Here is a 17,121-nt window from a genome sequence, read left to right on the forward strand (position 1 = left end):
CATTTGGAGTGTAGATCGAGACACCCTGAGCCGGGAGTCTCGAGAGGTCCAGCAAGGACAGACATGAGCCCTCTCTGCCTCCGCTGTGCCTCAGCACAACTGTTCCCTTCCAACTGCACTCCAGGACGAGAGAGTCACTCGAGCACATTATAAGCACCGACTGCGCTAATCATTTCTGGTCGAGGTAACTTGCCATCTGATTCACAGTCCTCAGGAAATAAGACTCAACCTTCTGCCAGCTGTAGTGAACCAAACAGGGAGTGCTGAGGGCAGACAGAAGGTGAAAGCTTTAGCTTTCTTTACTATTATTTTCTTTAATGCCAGGTAAGACAGACAGTATTTTGTTCAATGCATATTTGAGCCCCGAGGAAACAAAAAGGAAGTGACAACAGCCTTTTCAGAGAGACAAGCCACTCAGTACACAGTAGGGCACACTTACGCTTCTGGGGACTGATCAGATTGCTCAGAGCATACACAGAAATCCCAAATATCATCTCCAGAGTATCTGTTTATTACGGTCTTTCTGACCACAGTGAGGGAGTCACATCAAAGGCATTACTCTTGTTACCCAGTTTGGTGGAAAGGGCCACAGCAGCTCCTAAGAAACACAGCTCTTACCTTTCCACACCAAATTAGTTTCCAGACAATGGAAAGACAAATCACACCGAGCCTGCAAAGTCATATAAAAACAGGTCCTATAGGTAAGCAAACGTTGCCACAGACCACTTTTTGTGTCGGTAATTACACTGGTGGTAACAGGTGAGCAAGTACCTGCATATCAATACCTAACATGCTTTTACGAGCCAATTCTTGAGCAATACTGGCTAAGAAGCCAAGCAAGGCTAATACTGATCTATAGTTCCGGCCTACCCAAAGGTTTCCACATCACTTTATGGGAACAGGCTAGCAGGGAGTATACAATCTTCTCAACTTCCTAGGAACAGAAGGGAAATGTCACATCAACAACCATAACAGCCATAAACCACCAATGAAATAGCTGCAGGGATACCACTCGTCCCAAGTTAAGACATTAGTGTGAGTGAAGACAAGGTTCCTTAAGGGTGCACACAGGGTATGTCACACAGTAAAACGAAAACAGTGAAGTTAAACACGTGCAATGCTTCAAGACTTTATTGTTGCTGTAGAGTAACTGATACATGGTTAAAATACCGTAATATAATCAATGAACTTTGAAAACTAAGGCTTTCTGTAGGTTTGTAGTATCCTGGCATTTTCTTTCATACAATGTACATATAAAATCCAGTTATAAAAACACTCATCTTTTTTAAACAACAGAGATGTATGCAATGCACAGAGCTAGAAACTACATTTCGTATGATCAAGACAACACCTTACAGACCAGCTTGGAGCCCCGCAGCTTTGAACACAACAGAAATGTCTTAGTTTGATGTCCTGTTAGCCAGATGAGTTTCGGGACGAACACAGATGAGAGGACTTCAACTTTCAGTCTGGAGCAAAGAGAAAGAAACCCACAGCGCAGATGAGGAAACGTTTGATGGAACAAACGATGAGTATCTCTGAAGGCAAGAAAAGCAAGTCATGCTTCTCAAATAACAGAAGGAAGACAGCAGAGATGGAGGCCCCATAGCAGGAGTAGTCGTGGCTGAACGATGCGCTCTGTCTACCTGGACTGCGAGAGGACATAAGCCATGAGAAACTGGGCTAATCAGTGAGATAAGCCTTGGTGCCAATATGAGGTCCACAAAAGGTAGGTGTGTTTGATTCCTGGAGTACTAGCACCTTTAATCTAACAGCATTGAAAACACTTCAAGTGATTTACCCAGCATGTCTTAGTAAGTGGAGTCTGAATAAGGAAACGGTGAATACGAATATTCTCCCCAAAATATGCATATTAAAACCTTTTGAGTAAAAGCTCTTTTTGACCAAATAGGGAAGGAGCATACACAGAAGGAACTTCCTCATCGCTTTAATGACTTTTTAAACACGAAAGCTGATTTTTTTTTTTAATCTTGTATTTCTAATTGAAAAATGAGGCACAGCATCTGAAAATTCCTGCCTGTCTCAAAGTCAACAGCCTTCCCTGTGAGGAGGATTCCTCGCTTACCATGGGCTCCCCTACTTTAAGCGACCAGGCAGTGCCAATGCAGCAGTTAGAGCTAACAAGATGATGATTATTTCTGCTCAATCTGAATCCATAGGAGAGGAGGATGAATTACAGATCTGCAGGATTTCCCACGTTACGTTAGTTACGCGTTTGGCTCCAGCCGCACAGAAAACTTGTAAGGGTCAACTCTGAACTGCATTGTATTTCATTTTCAGAATTCAACTCTAATGTAACACAGACACACAATATACCAGAAATCTTTCCCTGCTCCATGACCAGGACTCACACTGACGTGATGTCATTCCTGAAGACTTCTAAGGCTGTTGGTGTGGCCCGGCCATGGCTACTCCCGGTGTGAAAGCACAGCCATGGCTCAGGACAGACTCAAGGCCTTTGGGTCTCCTCTGCTTATCTATAAATGCCAATTTTAGTTTTTCCTTTGTGGTGACTGTTATGTGGACATACAAGGAACTGCACCAAAGCAGATTAGTAAGGGAAAAACACCAGCTAGGCTTTTGTCTAAATGCCTTTGATATCACAAAATTACATTAAGGAACGTCACCATACCACAGAAGAACTGCAACAAAACAACAGTTATCCGTCTTTAGGGACTCCGATACAAATATGAAAAATCATTTAGAAACATAATCCTAAATATAAGCCTACTTTTATTTATCTTTTAAGAAAAAAAGGATTAAAAAATTAGAATAAAACCGATGGCTTCAAGTACTTTCTGCATAATAAACAGTTATTATAAGCACGGATTAAAAAATACTTGTCACCTTGCGAGGGACAGTCGAATAGAGGCTGGTGATTCATTCAAAAAATGGCCTTTGATACAAACACGAGACAACATGTTTAGTGTTGTAGAAGAAACAAATGTACCTACGGTGCCGACCCAGTGCTTGAGATAGGCAGTTCGTATTTCACAGCAGTACAACTCAACATACAGTCAGGCTATTTTGGTTTAGCTCAATGAAGCCTCCATGCAATAAACAACGAATGTTTAGTAAGTCCAGAAAGTTTTGCAGCAATACATTTGACCAAGTGATCTAACATTTCTGAGGCTGAACAAGTCTAACCTGAAGTGTCTCCTAAGTGCTGGCAATGTTTGTACCTTTTACTGTGGATATTACATTCATTACGCTTGCGAAGCGCACTGTCAGAGTTTAATTTGGATTTCATGATATTGAGAAACCCTTACTATCATGACAAGAAGGAAGCATGTTACAGTGGGAGCCTCCCAAAACAATAACAAATTGTAAAGACGTACGGAAAAGGAGTGATGCAGTCAGGCAATGCAAGATAATTCTGCAAAAAGAAGCTGTAACTCAGTTTCCCTGTGCTGTGATAGTCTGAAACCCACCTCTTCTAATACTCATACAAAGACAACCATTGCATTGGATACATTCCAACAGGTCTGGCTGGCTTGCACAGAAAAGGCAATCTTCTTCTTTATGCACTTGGACAACTGAAATGTCTAAAGAAGCAATGTGAGAACAAACGAAAAATCCTTCAAAAAAAGACACCTTGCCTTCTCAAAATAATAATAATAATAAAATTAAAAAATCAGCAAATAATGTCTATAATGAGACCTCTTTGAAAAACCATCAACCAGCTACTCGAGAGACAGACACATATTACTGCCTCTACCAGAAAAAAAATACCAATAGAACAACAACACCCAGCTCCCCTATCCTGCAGCTCTATATACTACAGGAGGAACACGTCTCCCACAGCTAAGAGGGACACCAAACCAGCATGAACAGTGAGAAATTCAAACTTAGCTGCATAGATCTGTAAAATAATCAGTTAAGACTTAACTGGAGGCCAAGCCAGCACTGTTTCTCAGACCACAACAACACTGGTGGGCCTAAAAATCCTTTAAGATCTGACTGACTGAGGCAGAACAGGTCGAATAGCGTGGTAGGTTCAGTAGTGTTTGAAGAAGCTGAAGTCAAAGTATTTTAAAGTAAGTGTGACTCTTTGAAATAGCAAAAAAGAAACGGAATATCCTCCTCCAGCTTCCACCTACCATCAGACCACTGTTACAGACAGCAGCTTTTCAAATCCGGTGCTTTATGACAATATGATTATACAGAAGTAACACATCCGTCTTTCTTAGCTGGACAGTTGGGATTTGTAAATGGACTTTCAGTGCACGTCATATTTATTAACACCCCTCTGATTGTTCAATAATCCAGCAACGTGTTTCGTAATTACAGCAGAATGCAGTTGCTAGCTGCTTGCAAGAGCAATGTTGAGGTTACATTCAGAGATAAAAACTACCATTTTCACACGCAGTGATAACTAACGGCTCTCTTTCCTTTCACAGAATTAAGTGCAAATGTCTAGCAAACAATGACAATAGGAAAAGACAATTCTCATGCAAAAATTCTTTCGTGTTTATAAAATTTGCAGTACGTCCCAAAGCCACACATTAGTATGCCCTTCTTTACGCAAGAACTACTTCTTTTTCATTTTTGTGTCGTCGTGTTTCTGTTGCTTTTTAAAATATTGATGACAAGCAAGTTCAATCAGCTCCAGCCCACCAAATATCTTTTGTTGCGCAACAAAAATGATTATCATGGCTGCAAAATACCATCGTGCAAAGCTGTAAAGGTACAGCAGTGCAAACGTACCCATTGGGAACACCGTCCAATACAGGAGTGAGATGCACTTGACTGCGAGGACCCTGAGCTCAGATTTACACGGGGGAATGATGCTTTGTCCCGTCTCATCAAAGCACTTTCCACCTTCATAGAAGCGTCGAAGTCTCTCCTCTTTCTCTTCCCAACGCTTCTGGCACCAAAGCTGCAACTCCTCCTTAGAAGTGGGCACTGTCTCTATGGGGTATCTCTGGACATGAAAGTGAATCTCTTTTGGGAAGTTTCCATTCAGAAGGTGCTTCTCTGTCTGAGGGATGTTTTGGGGGTATGCCACAGTTATGTCGTGGATAGCATCAAGATTGTTACCTGGAAGAAAGATTTGGAGGAAAGGATCAATACAGACCATACAACAACCAGACCGCTAATTCAATTCCAGGCACATTGCAAACTGCCAAAATTGTAGAAGGAATCCCAAAGACATTTAAGCTACATAAAGATTGTTTTATATTCTGGAATCCAAAGGCTGAGAGGTCAGAGATTTCCCATTCATTACCTCTCCTGAATCTGAGCAAAAACATTTGGAAACAAAACGACGCTCACTTGAACAAACTGCTGTAGAATTACAACATAGGGAGTAAGAGGATAAAGTCAAATTAGAAGGAGAGAAGATGGAAACCTGATCTTCGAAGAAGAACAGAGTATGCACAACTAATCCACTCATACACATTTCCAAAACAGTCCTACGTGTGTTGCAAATGTATCTTTAACTCATCACACATAACCTACTATGTGCTCCTGTGAACAGAGCAAAGTATTTAGCCTGAACTTGGATCTGGAGCAAACAGCACACACAGTCCTAATTTACCAAAGATCTGTGAGAACATACACAAAGCATACAGCAGGTAAATACCACTAGGTTCGTTAAGTCCAGGGTGCCTCATGAAGGCTGAGGAGCCTTCCTGTAGCTTGGCCAGCTTTGCAGAGCACTCCATCTAACACACTTTCTTTATGTTCGACCAGCTGGTACTCTAATGGGGTGAGCTGCAGCTTACTTTGTTCCAGAGCTGGTAAACACAAAGCACAATACAAACGGTGGAGAAGCTGAGCTTTGTGTAAACCACGTACCATTATCTGGCCAGAGTTAACTATTTAAAAAGTAAATGTAGATTAGAAATTCAAGGGAATACTGATGAAAAAACGGATCTTTATTACCATGCCTGACCAAGCCAACGCTCTCAAATGGACAGCACCATTGCCAAAGTTGTTTTAACGACCGTATCTTTGCACTAGCCATTTTTAAATGGATGTTCTTCTAAATATCTTCTTTGCCCTCAGCCTTTGACTAGACATTCTTTTCAGATTTCATAATCTAAATTCTGCTAGTATAAAACTGATCTAAAAATAGATGCATGGTGTGCTGGACATTGCATAACTGTTAAGTTCTGCCAGCAGTGATTTATCCTGTGTTGCTGTTTCTATTTTGCTGGCTGTCTCAGGGCAAAATAGAATTGGAGACTAAGTGCTGTCTGTAGTTGCAGTGTCTGAAGACTTTTTTCTCATAGATGATGATAGTTCTTAGAAAAACAACCATAACCTTCTTCTCAGCTCTGTTCTCCCTTTCTGTTTGCTCTCCTTCACAGCTCCAAAAAATGACAGGAATAGAACAGAGACTTTAGATGGCTGCGTTCAAAATGATTTATCTAAAGTTCAACTCCAACTATCACAAGAGGGGAGGAAGAAACCCCTATGCCGTCCTTCAGAGCCTTCTACAACAGTAGCGTATTATAATGGTCTCTCTCAAGAGAGTTTTGTGTCTTGGGTTTCTAAAGAGCAACCCAAAAAAGTTTCGGTCTTCCTGAGATGTCTGTTTTAAAAAAAAAGCCTTCTATGAAAAGTGCTTTGGGCTACTTGAGTGTCTCACTCACCTTGCAGTCATTTGTGTCTTTGAAGCTCAGCAGGCAGTTTGCCATTACTCTACAGGATGTGCGAATGTTCTTCGAATACCGAGAGCAATCAAGGCTTTGCACAAACATCATCATAAGAATGGTGTTGAGCATTGAACAGCTTAGTACTGGATTATTCTGATAAAAGAATCATTTATGTCTTGTACATCTTACTCACTCTTTGTCAAAGTATTGCTTTTAACATACTTCTTACTATGCATGCACACTTGGTTGATCGTACTATCTTTCCTAGCTTGAAAACTTGCTTGGGATATGTCTAGGATTTATGGATGTCCCTGGTTCAGAAATCCCCACCTCTGAATGTGGAGCACTCTCAGACTGATACCTTTCAGCAGGACATCCTAAAATGTCTACACTGCACTAAGGCTCCTAGATGAGCTATCCAGAACAAAGCTCTAAGAGCTGTACACAAGAGGGTGAGCATTATTTTTTCTGTGTTACAAACAGGGAAATTGAAGCAAATGACGATGAACTGATTTGCTCAGTATGTCTGGCCTGAACCAGCATCTCCTAACAGCCAGCTGCAAACTCCACCTATTCAACTCTATTTTACACAAGAAGAAATTATGGTTATTTCAAAGGTAGATTTATCACATCTGAAAGCACTGAAACATCAGAAGGAAAAGATCAGAATACCAGGTTTCATATGCAAGAGCTTTAGAGCCCCTCATCAGGTCCCTTGTTTGGGTCATACATATTTAAAAACACACAAAAGGCAGACTGAAACTTTAATTCCCTGGCAAGGCAGGCAGGTGGAAAGGACCTGCTTCAATCAGTTTTCTACAGCTGTTGAAAGAAGCATGTCCTGCCATTTGTTATGTGCAGTGAAGCTGCTGGATTCACGCTATACATTTGAACAAAAGAATTCTGCGTATTCTCTGTTGATTTGTCAACAGTACTTTAGAATATGGACAGGGTCTATACAGCACTTCCAAACGTGCTACAAGTGAATCTGCTAGAAAAGTTACTGCAGCAGATGACAAAACAGGGACAAAACTCCCTTAGGCTGGGTTTAATCCAGCCATTTTGAAGGTGCATCCTTGGCTAGAGCGCATTTACCATCTCTGCTGCTCTCTGAAGTTAAGCTGGTTCCCTCTGCAGCCTGAAGACAGCTAACAGCAAATGCTTCAAATGGAGTGTCAAATGCAAGATGGAGTTCAGCCAGTGAAAGAGTGATCCTGAATAGAGATGCACTGAGGTCACTGAATTTAAAGATCTGCTTAAAACCTCTATTTCTGTCCATTTTAAGAAGAAATCGCCCTAAGGGAAGTCACACCATTCTACTTCTCTGCTGGGTCAAAAAATGAAGTGAATTAAATATGTTTGTTCATAGTTTAGAGAAGCTGCCAGTGAACAAGCCACTCTTTGCATTGCTCTTTGTGACGTCCATGAGATCTCCTTTATTCTGCACTTACCCGTTTCCACTCATTATAAGACTTGCACGCCAAGTCTCGTGTGCTGGTTGACTGTACGTGACCTGCAGTGGGTCCTCCTAGGTGACCCAAAAAGTGTGTGTAACTCAGACTTCTAACAATGCAGTGCAACTGTAAGCCAAGCACTAGAAATTGCAGACGATGAGCTATGCTGTGTGTTCATTTCTTTCTTATGTAGTAATAAATCTCTAATTATAACCATGGCCCTGTGGCCAGTCACTGCCAGGGATCCCCAAAGAACCTGCCTGTCCTGGTGACAAGGACAGAGAAAATCAAATAATATTCACAATGTCGCATCTGAAATCTAATTTAACTAAGAAACTTCCATTAAGGCAAAAATGGCAGGTAGCTAGCCCAGCCCTTTGGGACAAACACATGAGTTTCAGTAGCTCTACATTCTCATTACTTTCATTCTGCAGAGCTACACCTATGAACAGTATTCTGTCCTACACTTTACAAAAGGGCTTCAGAAAAAGCAAGCCTACTACTGTGCTCAAGAACGATTATAAAATTTATTTGTAATTACTGTTGAGCAGCTATAAATACAAGGTACATAATTAATACATGTTGCAATCTCTATGTTGGGATGACAGAATGGCACAAAAGCACTGCTATTTTTCTTTTTAAACGTTCTGTCCACCAGTCAAAGTGATTGATATTTCAGGATGTGTTGATACACAACATCAGTTTACGCAACCACAATGCATAGCTGGTTGCTTCGGGCACTGCACTTACAGGTGGCATAGGAAGAATTTACCGGGATCATAGCCAAGAGAAAAACCAACATCAGAGAACACTGCCTTCTTTAAAAAATAGATTTCCAAGGAAAAGTTAGGACATATTTTCTCACCACACCAGCTGTTCCATCAGAATTTTTATTCTGTGTTACAGTGTCAGTTGCAGTAGCCCAATAGATGAGAAGTTGCCCTCTTTTCCACCTGTTTTATGCAGAGACAGACATACATACAACCTGGTCTCAGCTGACCCCAGACCCTATGCTGCTGGGTTGGACCCAGCTGTGTTGGACTGTTTGATCCCTCTAGTAGCCAACTTGTCACCATCTGATCTTTCCAGCAACCAACCCATACCTACAGCAGCTTCAATAGCTGGCTCCTAAATATCCCATAAATCCTGCATAATCCCCAAACACTCTCCTCTGCATCCCACAATGATCCCTAAAGTACTGCAAGGAGTAATCCCCCTTGGTCTACAAGGTGATGGGCAGGAGTCTCTCCCATTGACACACTGTTATGGATGTTCACCCCAGCTCATGGCTGATGGCTGCCCCATGACAACCCTAGGAGGAGCCGGGACAGGGCTCTGTTTCTCTGTCTGTGTTTTGGGATTTCCCTGCCTGCTTGCCTGCTATTACACCCCTGTCCTCCTTTGTGTGTGCACAGATCAGCCTTTTATCTCACAACCCAATATTATAAAACCTTATAACCAAGAGTCTCTTATTAGGTTCAAAGTAAAGCTATCACAGGTAAATTTAGAATTCTTTTAATGACGTGTGTTAAAAAACCCAATGCCAGCACAACACAACATTTCTAGGGGAAAAAGTAGTCTGAATATAAAGCCAGGATCAAACTCTTTTAAGCTTCTTCCAAATACATTTGAAGCTGCAGCTGGTGAAAATTGCCAGAACTGATGCTCAGCCCAAGAACACAGTCCCAAATAAGAGGGCTGGTTGCACACCCTCATCCCCTCCAGTGTAAGGATCGCTCCGCAGCTCCAGCACTGCTCATTCCTCAGCAATGAGTCACACAAGTGACAAGGACATTTTCTTGCTCATACCTGGGATGGAGCAATGCTGAGCAAGCTCACTGTGAGATCTATATAAGCAGTGACTTGAGGGCCAAAATGATGATTCAGAACAGCAGCTCTTAAAAGCCCAAATGACCATCACTGTGCCAAAAATGAGGTAAATCCATGTAATGCACTACTCAGGCATTCAACAGTCTGGAAGGTGAACAGGTAGCTGAGTCTCTTCAACATTAGCAGTGGTGGCTATTATCCATTTCCATTCCTAGTGAGGATCTAAGCAGCTGGACTTCGTCCCACTTTACTTATCACTGACACTACCTTAAATCGTACAAAGATTATATGATATCTTCCTTTGCATTAATTCAGTAGAGAAGATGCTATTCTTAACTGTAGTATATCACAGAGCAGCGAGCTGATGAGTGGTTGAGTCAGAATGGGGAGAGGTATGCTGAGGTGCTTTCACAATGAAATAGTCATGATAAAACTTAAGTTGTTCTATGAAGAGTCCATCCTATACACCTTGGACCTTGTCCCTTCCATCTCCCACCACAGTAACTACAAAGGTAACTACACCTTTCTAGTGTAAAGCAGCATACCTGTCCCATAATCAACACAACTCTGAATGCATCACACACATCTTCAGACTTCCATAAACGTCACCTGTAGTTCTTTCATCCTCCCTTCAATAGCACAGAATCGTTTGAGTTAGAAGGGATCCTTAAAGGCCATCTGGTCCAACTATCCTGCAAAGAACAGGGACACCTACATCTCCATCAGGTGCTCAGAGCCCCATCCAGCCTGACACCTTGGACGTCTCCAAGGATGGGGCATTCACCACCTCTTTGGGCAACCTGTGCCAGTGCCTCACCACTCTTAGTGTAAAAAACTTTATCCGCAATGTATTTATATATATTTCCTTAGGAAAGTAGGCAGGAGGAGCTCAGCATCTGTAAACAAACATCATCAAAGCAGAGCTAGAAATGAGAACAGATTGTCTACACTGCTCAATATCAGATTGTTTTATGCTAGCTTTGAGACAAAGATACATTTTTGGACATTAAAACAAAAGCTACGTAAAACAGCTTACTACGAAATATTACTGCGTGGGCTCCTGAGATATCAGTCATTTTTCTTTGAGAAGAATACATTCCAGAGGATCAAAATGGAGCAGATTCAAGAATTTACAGCTTCTCCTGGGAAGCATCATCCTTGCTGAGATTTAAAACTTCAGGCAGCCCTCTCTAAAGCAGCAGTGTCAACCATGGTTCACCTAAATCACTTTCAACTCAGTAACTATTGGAAATCTTTTTTAGCTAAGTGCAGCAATCAAATAAGCAAACAAAAAAAGACAGAAGGATAATGATGACCTTGATTAACAGAGAACAGTGATCCTGCATACCAATTCTTACCCTAGTTATCCCTTTTTCTATTGGCCCTGTGATAAAAGGAGATACAGAGACCCTCCCCCAGAGAAGACGGAGTTCAGGCACCAGCGCCTCTTGTCCCTGAAGCTGGAAGCCAAGGGAAAGGGTCATGCTGGGTTTTCTGGTCAGCAGCAGGAAGAAGCAATGCTCTGGGTGCTGTGCATGGGAGCAGAGGTCTGCTGGGAACCGTCCCAAGGTACCTTTCACTTGATAGGACAGAGATCGAGATGTCTAAGGACATCCTCAAAAATGTCAGCATACATTACACAAGCTTAAGTGTTCTGTTCAATACATTCAACTACAGTTTTGCAGTCCAATGCCACGTGTCAAAAGCGTGCAAGAAAACATCACTAACTGAAGTTGTATAGGGAGGGAACAGAGAGGGAACTGTTTTTACCTCTTGACCATACGGTTCTGTTAAATAAAACAGGTCGTGTAGTGCTAGTCTGATCTACCAACCTTGTAAATTGCTCTAGAATCATCTAAACATACTCAGAGTACAGGCAGCAGTGCTGAATCCCACCTGTTTCATAACACTTCAGAACCAGCATTAACATTTTACAGCTCCAACTCTACCTCGCCATCTCTCCGGATATTGGCCTTGGGATCCAACCGCTATCAAAGTCAGGTCTGAAACGCTGTGCGTCACTACTGGGTAATGCTGCAACCACAATTCCAGTGATTTCAGGAGCCTAATCAGCTGTGTGTTCAAGTGTGTGAGCACATGAAGGAGCGGTGTGCAGGGGAAGTGAAGGACCCAGCTATCCCGATAGGGAATGCGTTGACCAGGAGGCTCCATCCACAAGGCTGCAAGATGGCAGCTGCCCTTCAGTCTTCTATCCCAGGATCCAAAGGGTTATTTAGGAATTGCAAAGAGAAAGCTGTTTGTGCTATTAATAAAATACAAAATATGTGGAGGGGAGGAAGCAAAGGGATAAAAGGGTTGGAATAAATAAAGTTATTTTCAGTCAGTAGGGATGACCAGGCATAACTGACTCACCACTCTTTATTCTATCATTCCTGAACTATATTTAACAAATCCAGATAACAAATATACCATATTTATTCCCCTGCCTGCCCGGCTTCCCACACTTCATGTCTGCTCCACATACACACATGAAATTTGGTTTTCAAAGGCATGTTACATGCTAGAAAGGAGAAAACATACTGTTTCGAGGCTTATTGTACACTATTACTTATTTGTAGAGTAAATGATGTTTCACGTTTGAGACAGAGTCTGATGCAATGGTATGCAACTCATCAGCTCCACTGAGCTTTAACATGAATTTCCTGGCAAACAGACATGAAAATCACAATTGCGTTTGAAATAATTTACTGTACTGCTGCGCAATCCTTCTAGAAGCATCACATGCAGTCTGCCTTGTCATAAGGTATCTTTGCAGAAAGGCAAATTTACATTCATCAGGAAACAGCTGAACAGCTGTTTGGTTGTTTGTTAAAACCAAAGAAGTTCAATTAGTTGTACAAGTACTTCAGTAAAGCTAAGCATCATAACAATTAAGCAAAAATAAGGTAACACATATCCCTAAAATACATCCCATCTATATATAATGCATGAACAAACAACTCAAGCTGATTCTTATCTTGTAGCACAACAGGCTATCCTCCTAATTTCTCTGTTATTTGGTAGGCATTTGAAATCCCCGAGCATCTGAGAAAGAGGCAATCCATCCATGTGTATTTCTTTGCTCTCTGCCTAGATGAACAATCTCTGCAGTACTGATGGAATTCAGCATCAATCTCTGAAACCAAAACCATATCCTTACTGGAGGCAATCCAGTCCTGCTACAATTCAGCTGCTGCATCTGAAATTTCCACTGTCATGCCGACTGGCCTCACTGAGTTAACAGTCAAACAAAACACTCTGGAACCGTTTACATACACAACTGCCATACCAATGATGTTCAGAATTGCAGGACATCACTGCTAGGTAAACAATGCAGCTGGCTTAAAGTCTGGGAATTTGGGGAATAAAAAGTGATACGTTCCTAAAGCTGTCAGGAACAGCAGTATGTATGAACTGTCACGTTGCAGCTTTCAGCACCCTAACTAAAATACAAGCATTAAATGGGCTGCCCTTCCCCATCTCCCTGTTCGAGATATTTATTTCCTCTATGCCTTCCAAAGCCTTTGCTTATATTCTTTTCAAACAACTTTTTGTTTTAATAATTCTGGGATTAGCCAGGATGTGGCGTAGGAATTTCTCATGATTTTCTCACAGTTTTTGATCTTTTTCAAATTGTTTTAAATGCAGGAAAATTAGACTCCAGCTGATCTGCAGACTGACCCTGCATTTTGAGTCTTGCCCTTTGTGAAGTCGTTGCAAAACCAGCATGGAGACGGAGCGTGAGGATTAGAGCAAAACAATTCAGCACAGATATTCAGAAGAAAGCAGATGTGGCAGCTGCTGCACAGTAATCAATGGATCAAAGTGTATCCTATCCTTTTAGGAATGCCATGGAGTTGTCACCTCTGGTCAGACCCTTAGTTCATGCCAACGGAACGATGGCACTGAGTAGCATAACGTTATCCAACCGTATTGCAATGGTAGCAATAAATAAATAAACAAGGGCTTCTACTGAATTACACTCAATCTCTTCTATGATCAAGATAAAGGTTCAGCTTAATTGCCTTCCCTTACTTCTTCTCCCTTCTTAATTGCTGCAATCTGTTAATTCAGTGCATGCTGCTGTCTGTTCTTATCACTACCCAGAATCAGCCACTAGAGAGTACTCTTTAGCTGCTCAGTGACCTTCTACTTTTAGACAAACTTGCCCTCTTAAACTGTCCCCGGCATCACTCTTGGTCACTGAGACTCCAGTGGCCCCAGATGGAGCAACCTGGCATTAGAAGTAAACTTTGATTTGAAGCAAGGCTACGGGTAGGCTAGATGATACACCCAGAGCCGTTGTATCTGGGATACAGGAGAAGAAACTCAAAACACATTCAAACTTTTGAGAGATTCAGTATCACAGATACGGCCCATACCAATCCAAAATAATTGATGAAAATGTACCCGGCAACAAAAATAGAATATAAAGTAGACGTTGAAAAAACACCTGCTAGCAGCCACCTCAAATATTTGAACCGAGTGTTTCTACAGACATCCTGAGCCAATCCCACCCATTTCATGCCTCACCGGTCTGTGCTATTGCCATTCTTGGTCACAGTGGTTTGTTTTCCTTTCAGTGCACAAAGCAAAAGGAATGCAGAACAGCACCAGCAGTCCGACAAGAAGGTACAATTTCAGCACAGAGAAAATCGTTAGGCTTATAACTTCTTTCTGATTGATACACACACAATAAAGCCACGTTATCTCTTTGCTCCACCCTGTTTAAAATCCAGGGCAAGGATTTTGCTCTGAAAACATTTCACAAACTACTTTCAGAGGAACTTGTGCCAAGAATGTGTTTTATGATCTAGATGTGCAGCTGAGGTGTATTTACATAGAAACAAGCTCATCCATACACCTGACTAGGTAGAATCAGTCTATGGCAGAGAGGCGCTTTGGCTTCAATTAACCAGCACAGCTTCTCAAATTAATCGACAAAACACAGCCTCTAACCTCATACATTTGGTTATTCTATGCAATTTAACCCCTTGAGATTCAACTCTAATACCACTGATTCCATTTCCATGCTTTTTTCCCCTGTTGACCAACAAAACAAAACATAGACCCCCTAACACAAAAGCATTACAGCGCTGCAAATAACAGGCATGCAGGCCTATGACTGAGAGATATGGACACACTGTTCCCAATCCCCTGGTGCTAAAACAGTTTCCACCAGATCACAACACACAAGTGGACAAATCTCATTAAATTTAATCAGCCCAGTACTTGGGGGAGCCATCTTAATCAGTAAGGGATTTAATGAAAAGCTGCAACTCCTATGAATAGTCTTTAATTACGACTGACTAATATTTATCCACAAAGAAGAATTTGTTTCAGGATTAGTCTGAGGACCTGGAAGAAGCCAAAGACATCAATTTAATAATGGAATGCCTAATTAAAGTATAATGGAAACCTAATTGCGATATGCTGCTTTGTAGCGCACATGATTTATTTAGAACAATTGCTTTTCACTGGGCTCATTAGGGAAAGTTAAACAAAACACAATGGTAAAAAAGAAAAGGGAAAAACAGACAAACTAGAACTTCGATGATGGTTATAATCAGCTGATGAAAGATAGTGACATGCTTGTCAGATAAAGCACTGCTTTGCAGCGTGGTTAAAAATGTTTTAAAAGGGTAATAATGATTTCACAGTTCCTTTTCTCCCTCACAACATGGGATCAGACCCAAGGCCTACTGCAGCTACTTGGTGGAGTTCTGCTGGTGGAAAGGAGCCATCAAGTTGAAGGGTCTCTGGACTCCCCTCAGTCAGAGTAACCTCATGTAACACGCACACCCTCACAGAATCATAGAATGGCTTGAGTTGGAAGGGACTTCAAGGATCATCAAGCTCCAACCCTCCAGCTGCAGTTAGGGCTGCCAACTTCCATATTATACTAGACCAGGCTGCCCAGGGCCCCATCCAACCTGGCCTTGAACACCCACAGGGATGGGGCATCCACATCGTCTCTGGGCAGCCTGTTCCAGCTCCTCACCACTCTCTCAGTAAAAACCCAATTCTTATCTGAAGCAAAAGTACGATGTGGGGCCAGTGGTTCATCTTCAGATCTGGTCTCGTTATTTCCACAGTGAAGCTGAGAAAGACCACTCATCCCAGTTCGCAATGACCCAATATTGAGCCAAATGCAGCATTCTGCCCAAGGCAACTAAGAACAGGTTGAGGTTCATAATCAGTATGTTCAACCTTCTTGTTAAAGCCACGGGTGACAGCGGTCTGCTCCTTTTTAATGCAGATCAGAAGGTAATCATAGAATAACCCAAGTTGGAAGAGACCCATACAGACCACTGAGTGCAGCTCCTGGCTCTACGCAGCACCACCCGAAACTCACAGACCACAGTTGTTTCGCAAGGCAGAAGACCACTGTGTGCCTTGAAATGAGTCTACAAGACGACCTACTGCTTGTCTGTAGGCAGTGCAGTTACATTGGGTCTCTCTCTCACCACAGTTTTGATATTTTTTCGCAGGTGGGTTGAGAACATAACATTTCAGTGCTGCCTGTTCGGGAAGCGAGAAGTGTGGGAAAAGCAAAGAGCCATGGTCTTGTAATCCCATGCTGGTAAGTGAAAGCGGTTGTTACTAACATTTTGAGCATTGATTTTTGACACAAATATGAGTATGTATATAACTAATTCACAAGGAACAAACTGAGGCAGTTCAGTTTATTTCCTAGGATTTACAGAAAGAAAGTCCACTGCTGTCAACAGGCAATTGTTTTAGTTCAGCATTTCAATTTAGAGAAAAATGAAGGCCCCCGAGCTTCATGCAGAGCATTGAGAGGACAATGCTTAATTAAGGGAATATTTGCCATTACAGGAAATTCCTCTGAGCTATGTTTTCCCTAAAGACCCTTTGCTATAGGAAACAAATAGATCTAACACATTTGAGTTCAGAAACACTCTCCCTCAAGGTTTCCTGAACAATTTCTCAGCACAGCTCCCCAGGCTTACGACTGCAAGCACAAAAGGCATCACAGGATCCTTACTCCACAACTTCTTCCACTCTAAGATCCTGAATCACACTGGAGAAGCAAATGGAGAGATGTGAAACACACGCATCAGTAATAGATCTCAGAAAACTTCACTTTCCTTGGTTGTAACTTGCTTTTTTCCTTCTAGCGCTTGCATACACAACACAATCCACTACAACCAGCTTCCAGCTGCTGGCGCTTTGCTAATCTTTCTCAATGC

At 41.9% G+C, this 17,121-nt stretch overlaps 1 protein-coding gene across 27 annotated transcripts in view; it reads right to left on the minus strand.

The window, feature by feature from the left end:
- Window positions 1-1,113: 1,113 nt before the first annotated feature.
- Window positions 1,114-17,121, minus strand: part of LCLAT1 (lysocardiolipin acyltransferase 1) — a 176,031-nt gene continuing 160,023 nt past the window's right edge. For all 27 annotated transcript variants that reach the window (XM_046938748.1, XM_015278085.4, NM_001031039.3 and 24 more), the window contains one exon: window positions 1,114-5,061. In XM_046938748.1, coding sequence (XP_046794704.1) covers window positions 4,553-5,061 — 509 coding nt within the window. In that variant the 3' untranslated portion in view covers window positions 1,114-4,552. The remainder of the gene's footprint in view (window positions 5,062-17,121) is intronic.

Source organism: Gallus gallus, chromosome 3 (genome assembly GCF_016699485.2).
Source record: "Gallus gallus isolate bGalGal1 chromosome 3, bGalGal1.mat.broiler.GRCg7b, whole genome shotgun sequence".
In the NCBI taxonomy this organism is placed as follows: domain Eukaryota; kingdom Metazoa; phylum Chordata; class Aves; order Galliformes; family Phasianidae; genus Gallus; species Gallus gallus.